This window comes from Vigna unguiculata, chromosome 7 (assembly GCF_037176805.1).
Source record: "Vigna unguiculata cultivar grain cowpea cultivar isolate G323 ecotype 2 chromosome 7, ASM3717680v1, whole genome shotgun sequence".
Taxonomy (NCBI): Eukaryota; Viridiplantae; Streptophyta; class Magnoliopsida; order Fabales; family Fabaceae; genus Vigna; species Vigna unguiculata.
This window is the reverse complement of record NC_140798.1, coordinates 2,767,647-2,775,645: the sequence shown is the minus strand read 5'-3', so window position 1 is coordinate 2,775,645 and position 7,999 is coordinate 2,767,647. Positions and strand designations below refer to the sequence as shown.

At 29.1% G+C, this 7,999-nt stretch overlaps 1 protein-coding gene across 1 annotated transcript; it reads right to left on the bottom strand.

The window, feature by feature from the left end:
* Positions 1-3,916: 3,916 nt before the first annotated feature.
* On the bottom strand, positions 3,917-7,320 carry LOC146884529 (uncharacterized). The gene is made up of 8 exons (XM_085675529.1): positions 7,109-7,320; positions 6,905-7,021; positions 6,562-6,632; positions 6,438-6,446; positions 5,480-5,568; positions 5,286-5,359; positions 4,644-4,688; positions 3,917-4,487 (listed from the first exon to the last, which is right to left on the bottom strand). The coding sequence occupies exons 1-8, from the start codon at positions 7,318-7,320 to the stop codon at positions 3,917-3,919; spliced, it is 1,188 nt and encodes a 395-aa protein (XP_085531655.1).
* Positions 7,321-7,999: the final 679 nt, after the last annotated feature.

Sequence of the window (7,999 nt, the reverse complement as noted above, 5' to 3'; positions counted from 1 at the left end):
TGTTTGGACGGGTTCGTCCGGGTCGTCTGGTCCGTCCGGGTCATCGGGCCCATTCGGGTCATCCAGCCTGTTCATGTTGTCGAGCCTATTCGTGTTGTCGGGCCCGTCCGGGTTGTCCGGCCCGTCCAGGTCGTCAAACTCGTTCGGGTTGTCGGGCCCGTTTGGGTCGTCCTGGTCATCGGGTTCGTTCGGGTCGTTGGGCCCATCCGGGTCGTCAGGCCCATCCGGGGCATCCAGGCCTTAATGATACAAGTTTTAAAAAATTCAACTTAAATTTCTTTTATAAAAAATGGATTCTGGATTTTGAACTCTATCCAAATATTTGGATTGGATTTAAATCTTGATCTAAATATTTGGATATGGATTTTAAAACAATCCAAACTACTTTTGCTAAAAAAATGGATTTTGGTCAAAAATTTAATCCAATTATTTAGATCTAAAATGGATGTGGATTGGATCATTAAAAATCCAATCCATGCCCACCCCTACAAATGATCTTTCATATAAGTGAAAAGTAGATGTAAGGTAAGGATTGCATTGAGTGGGACTAAAATTTAATGGGTGATCCGTTAGTGATTTGATAGGGGTGAAATAGAATGTTCAAAAAATTTCGCTAGAATAATAATATCATGTTAGAAGTGGACTTTAAACTTAACTCAATCCCACAAAACTGACTTATAAAGTAAAATTTGTACTTCACTTATATATTATAATGTCTTATCTAGAGTCGATGTAGGTAGTGTTTAAACTTTACTGTTTATAAGAACATTTTTAAAGGAAGATTTTAATACAAAGTACCATTTCACTATTGTGTGTGTGCTCAATTTGGTATAGTAATTGATAAAGAATGGTTTGCACATCTCATCATACTATGTAGCAGAGGATGTAAGGAGCAATCACGAACACGTGAAAAAGTTCTAACACACGGTGCATCAAGAATAAATTAGAAAAAAAGAAGTGACATAATCGATGTTAATGGACAATATTGTTTTGTGGTAAATAAATTAGGAATGTCAATGGACAAAGATGCAAACATGTTTGAGATAGATAAACAAGAAAGAGAATTGACAAAGGCAACACAAAAAGATAGTAAAGATAGACATTGAGGGACAGGTTAAAACACACGACATTATATTTAGAACCAGGGACGGATGATCTTCTACATAGTTCTCCTTTCATTATATATATATATATATATATATATATATATATATATATATATATATATATATATATATATATATATATATATATATATATATATATATATTAGTTTTAAAAAAGTTTTCTTAAAATATGTAAAAACATGAGTCTTCCTCTCTTTCTTCTTTCTTTCGAGTTTTTGTCTCTTTTACCTCTATTTCTTTCTCCTTTTCATTCTCAATCTCTCATCATTTTCAAAATCAAATTGTACCACGATGAAATTAAGAAGTTAAGAAACATTTTGAACTTATCAATTTTTCCTCTTGAGTAAGTTTATTTTCTATATTTTTTTAAGTAATCTATTTTTCTCTTGTATGTGATAAAATTTGTCTATTGAATATCACTAGATGGTGACAAATTTATTTTTTTCTAAATAGGTGAAAGGTGATAATCTTATTTTTTTAGATTCTACCATCATGTATGCTTGTTTTGAGGAGATGAAATGAACAGAAAATAAAAACTTTTTTTTAATTAAAAATAATAATTTATATATAAAAATCTAATTTGATACCCTTGAATGTATTGTCCATGTTCCGTCACTGTTTGAAACTATTGTCATTATCATTGAATTATTTCAATAATTTATAACAAATATCTTTAAAAAGTTATATTTATCACTTACATAATTGCTATCATAATTTTTTTAATGAGAATCCCTTATGAATCATCATCATTGAAAAAATTAAAGACATATATTTTATATTAATGTTTTGTTATCAGCAATTTATATATATAATAATGAAGCACTTAGAGTGTTTCAACCTTTACACAAAAGATATATACATAATTTTCAAGAGTCAGAACTTACACTACAACATTCTACAATATTGTGCCAATAAAACGAAGGGAGTATGACATCAAGTAACAAATACAAGCAAATATCAATAATTTAGCACTTAATCTAATTACTATTTTGGTTAAGTGTTTAAATGCATAATAATTATTCTAATGTAGTAGTGTTCCCTATACTTGAACTATCATCCTCTGGCACACAAAATCAATAGAAACTCTCAATATGTGGGTTGCCAAGGCAACACCTATTGTTTAAGTGCTTAATCTAGGATTCTATTAAATCTTCCTTATGTCATGTCCTTTCTTTTCTGTTCTACGATAGCAAAGAACAACAAAAAGAAAAAAAAACAACTTATGTATTCTAGTTATTGTGATTTACCCTTAGCCTACTAACAAGTATGTAACTTCAGAATTCAGTTATGATAAATATTGCGCTACAAACTAGTAATGCTACTCAATCACTTTATGTACTCATCCAATATCATTTTCCATTAACCTAAACATGGTTATTCTATAACATGCATAATTGTTCTCTATTCACCATAATCATGACATCATAGAGTTTTTATACATTCCAATGGACATTGGTACCAGTTTAAATAAGAGAATGTAACATGAGAAAATTTGTGTCTAAACCATTCCCAAGTTTTTAATTATACATACAAAAACTTTTTTGACATCTAGCTTTCCTTGTTTAAAGATCATTTTATTTCTTTGCCTTCATATGCTCTTAATGATTGATATCCAAACTATCCTCCAAGCCATATTCCTTTTTCCATTCAATTCAATTAGGTGAAAATGTTGAAAGTGATGCTTAGGTTGATAATGGTGCATTGTGTTCACACCATCCTATCTATCACACATGTTCCAAACTTAGTGAGCTATTTTACAACAGATGAATAGATGGCTACAGGTTTCTTCTTTGTTGTCATTGCATAAAGGACATGTAGTGTTAATTACTCCTACCCGTACTAGCTAGCTTCTTCAAATCTCTCCACCACCAAGATTCATATCTTGTGTTTCTATTAACATTTAGGCTTTTGCAAAAGACATAATTTTTTTATTATTCTATATTCTCCCAAGTGAATTTGCTCTATATTTTTTTTTTCATCTTTCTCATTATTTTACATGACAATGTTTGTATTAACTTTAGTGAATGGACACCTAGAAACAATATATTAAAATTGACACATCTTTTTATAGAAATTTAGAATAACTAATTAAATTCCTTACTTATGGAAGATACGTAATCAAGATATACAGGAATTACATGTTCAAACTAAGAAAATAAATTATCTGGCCACATGCTCTAAATTAGGTCTTTAATAGGATATAGAGAGAACATGATATCTTTACAACAACAAAATATGGAATTATACTGCATATTAACCATACGTATTTTAAAAATTATAAAATCTAATGACAATTTGTTATGATAATTTCAATGACAAATTTATAAATATCATAAAATTTTAAATATAAGTCAAATTAGAACAAATTGAAAGACTTTCTAACATAAGACTTAATTTTCGATGATCTAACTTATTATCATTACATAACTTACATAGTGTTTTACTGAAAAGTTTAAGTACTTATATATTTAGTTTTTTTTTTATTTGTTTTATATATAATTGATACAGTACCTTTGAAACTTGCTGAAAACCAGAAATGGAATGTTAATAAAAGTAGCATTAATCATTGGATTTATTACTAGATAGTTGAAATTTTGCAGCTATATATCATTAACCATATCCATGCAACTTTCAACCAATTTGGTTTTGATTTAAAATGATAAAATATGTGCTTTCCACACCTTGTCAATATTAATGGGATAAATTATATAACCATAAGGATTAAGACTGAAAGTAGTGCATAAGATATAATGTGACAAAACATGTCCGAAACAAAATACAAAAGGGTTTCAATGATCAGTAGTTTCGTGATCATCCATGTCAGAGTAATCGAGATTCAGATATTGGGTTATATCCCAATCATTGTCAACAACCACATTCTCGTTCTGGGTGTTTGTGGCAAATCCATATTGAAGAGGCTCATACCTATGAACAGATGCAACATGAGGGTTTTGTCCTTCAAATTGCAGAATATTATTAGGCTCCATTATTGAATGGAACTCCACAGAACTTGACCCAGATGAAGCAACGCTTCCATTTCCTGCTCCTGCTGTTGAGGATTCCAAATTTAGGGCATTATTATTGCCTAAAGCATCTGCATGATCCTGAACTTGTGCACTGCCAGAATCATATGACCAAAGAGATGAACTTAGGTCAAAATCTAACCATGCAAACTGATGATCATCATACACAAATTTGTTCTCTTCAACATTCTCATGTTGATCTTGTGGAGTTTTTGCTGCTTGAGATTGTTGACCAATCTCATCAAACACTGATTGCATTGTGCTGGATTTAGGGTTTGACAATGCATCACCATTTGCATTGTTTTCTTGTTCTTCGGGTGAAGATCCATCTACAACACTGAAATGTATACATATACATGCTTGCAACATTAATAAAAACATAAGTTTATAAGAAAATTTAAATGCTAATGAAATCATACACAAAATATGTGACAAAATTGAAGATGTTAGATTAAAAAGGGAGCTATATATAAAGGCACTGTTATGTCCAAACCTGGAGAAATTACAACCATCAGTGGCAGAAGTATCCTTGCTAACCCTGAAATTAATTGGTAAAATTTAATGCAATCATCATCCCTTACAATTATTAATACCAATTGTTCAAAATGTTTATTTGTGTTTCTTTTTAAACTTGTTTTCTTTTTCAAACGATTACAATGAACAAGCATTGAAGTATGGTCATTTCTTTTATAAGCATCAAGTATGATCACATTTAGATGGACAATCATATCAAATTTACACAACTTTTTTAAATGTTTATAGGAAAATTAAAACTAAAAATTATTTAAATTCTTGTATAACTAAAATAAATTTAATTTAGGCCCTTGTACAAAAACTTCCTTTAACTTTTTTAAAGCAATATATCTAGTTATTTTAATTCAATATATATTCTATCAACTTAATTATTTTCTTATATATATATATATATATATATATATATATATATATATATATATATATATATATATATATTATCCAAACATAACAATGATGTGTATGGTTTTTTTAAATAACCTATTTTTACAAGTTTCTCGGGGAAGACATTTGAATAAAATAAAAAAGGTTAAATTCAAAATTAATCTCAACCAAACACATATATATAAATATTAAGGAATTGTGATAATTGCAAGTGTACCTTCTGATTGTAAGAATATATTCTCTTAAACTCATTTGTTGCATTTCTGAGATTTCCTTCACATAGAAACTCACCTACGATTCGTGGTATAATTATGAGATGGAGTTAATTTAACTACTATAATTGAATCAATAATCCATATATAAATTTTGTTGTACTAAAAAAAAGCATAAATTTAATACACCATCACATACTGGAAAATTTGTATATGCAAACTTGCCCCATATCTTAATGGCAATCAAATCGTGAGCTCTTGCTGCTTCAAGTTCATCCTTAAATCCACCTACCAAATCCAAAGCATATGCATATACTAATTAAGTAAGATTAGTTGTACCAAATCTCCATCAATCATTATCCAAATCAAAATGAGAAAATGTTTTAATTTATTACCTTACAAAAAACATGTATTTAAAGAGATCCAAGTTAATGCAGAGTATAGTTAGCTTCATACAAGTTTTAAGCACAAGAAACTTGAATTATTTGAATAAGAGAAACTTGAATTATTTGAATAAGAAAAATGATTTTTTGACAACTTTTTCTTACAATTTTAGGTGTTATTTTTTAAGTGATTTTCCATTTTTTCATTCTCAATATTCCAAAACTACTTAAAAGATGTCACCTCATATTATAAGAGAAAATTATTAAAATTTAATAATCAAAATATCATCGTCCTATGAATAACATGCACATTCAACATTTTGAAAGGTGTGTAAATGGAATTAACAAATTTTGATTTTAAATATTCACTCTCTTCTCATCAATACTCCTTCTTTTACCTCACAAAATCTAAACAACTATGAAACTCTACCATCATCCAACAACTAAAATACTAATTGAAGTCTAACAAAATTCTCTAACCCTTCACTTACGTTTGAGCAAAACATTCTTTCTAAATCTTAATTTCTACTTTTTTTTATTTCTATTTAAATTATTTAAGAGGATGCATATTCATCGGTTAACTTTTCTTAATTAAAATCAAATACTTTTTTTTTTCAAAATACTAAATTCAGATTCGTTTTACGCATTTCTCTTATTAATTCCCTCTTTTCACTTCTCTAAAACTCTCCACTCCTACACTCTCTCAGAAAATTAAACTCATCATTTAAAATAATCAAAACCAAACACAAAAAGAAGAATATTGTTTTTACTCACCAATATAAACTGCAGAAGTTGATAAAGATCCAAACGTACAACATGACAAAAACATTAGTAAGATTTGAGGACAAACAAAAACAAATTATATATATTAGAAGTGAAAAAAGCTACACATTTCAACCTGTTTTTCCTCTCTTCCCAGTTGTCTTGAGGTCCTTATCCCACACAAAGGATTCGAAACGTCCCTTACACCTATGCCAAAACGAATCATATGTATATGAAAAAAAAAAATCTAGCATATGAACATAAAATAACTTAAGGAATGATTTTGAATTAAAAATGGTATAAATATTTTATGTGTGGATTGGACTCGTATATCATATCATTAGTGTTGATTTTTTCTAATGATTCTCTGTCGAAAGACCGATATTTGAGATATTAATCTGATTGATTTCATGTATATATACAAGGGTAATAGATTCTAAAATACATTGTTGCTGATAAAAACAAGTAATAGAAGAAACATATACCTTGTCACTCCTCGATACATTGAGGTTGTTTTCTTGAAATTCCGTTTACGATATCGTTTTTGCTTAACTTGTTCTTTTACTCCGAACTCAATTGTTTCTGAGGCAACCACCCTGCTCAGAGTTTAAGAACATAAAAAAACAAGGTAACATAAACTAAATAAAAGACATGAAAATTGTAGAGTGTTAAGTTGCTGAGACACCAACCTGGTTTGTTGTTGTGCATTTTCCATTGCTATTAAGTTTGAAGGAAATTGGGTTCCCTGAACTGGAATCAGAACTTCATTTTTTGTGAAATTTAGGGTTACAGAAGAACTATTCCACAAGCCTCGAGAACTTGTTCCACGTTTAGGGTAACGTGGCTCTGATTTCTGGGTTCGTTTTGTGGTGCTGATCAACTTGGAGGGTTCCATAGTTGTTTTCTGAAGCAAATTCTTCTTGAATGAAATTCAAATTGTTTTAGATCTGTTTTTGAGCTAAAATAGATATAATGTTTAATTACGGTTACATTCCTTCTTCTCTCTATACATGGAATGCTGGACTTCACAAATTTTTGTCCTTTTTATGAACTCTGAACTCTCACTCACATGGCGTTATTGTTAAATTTTAATCATTATGTTTATACACAAATTTTAATGTAACTTTACTTCTTAATTAATTAATGTTTAAGAAGAGAGAGGAATAAAAAATATTTTTGGTGTTTTAACTCTCGCCTCTGTTATAGAAGTTAAGTAAATTACACCAATTACACGTGAGGTTTTGTGAAATTATGTGAATACTTTATGTTTTTTTTTTCTCTTTACATACATTTACCTTCTTTCAAGGTTTAAAAAGCAATATTTTAAATTACACAAACGTTTCAATTGTAGGAAATTATGATTGTGCATATAGTTAAGGTAAAGGTTAAAAAAGCAGATTTTCATGTATTTGCACTAAATTTGAGGAGTAATTTGAGCAATTTAATAAAAAAAAGTTTCACCTAATGTAAAAATTGAACACGAGAGGATTGCTTTCTCTTCTTGTAACTTCTCTTAATCAAATTTAAAAGAACTGTTTGCTATTTTCTATGTTATTTCAAAATTCATAAAATAA

Bases quoted from the DNA above. Each gene is read 5' to 3' on its own strand.
- LOC146884529 (XM_085675529.1), bottom strand. From the start codon at position 7,320: ATGGAACCCTCCAAGTTGATCAGCACCACAAAACGAACCCAGAAATCA. The intron at 6,633-6,904 runs GTTTCTTCTATT...GTTTTGGCATAG, and splicing joins CGAGGAGTGACAAGGTATAT to GTGTAAGGGACGTTTCGAAT. The intron at 5,360-5,479 runs GTATGTGATGGT...CACGAATCGTAG, and splicing joins TTGCATATACAAATTTTCCA to GTGAGTTTCTATGTGAAGGA.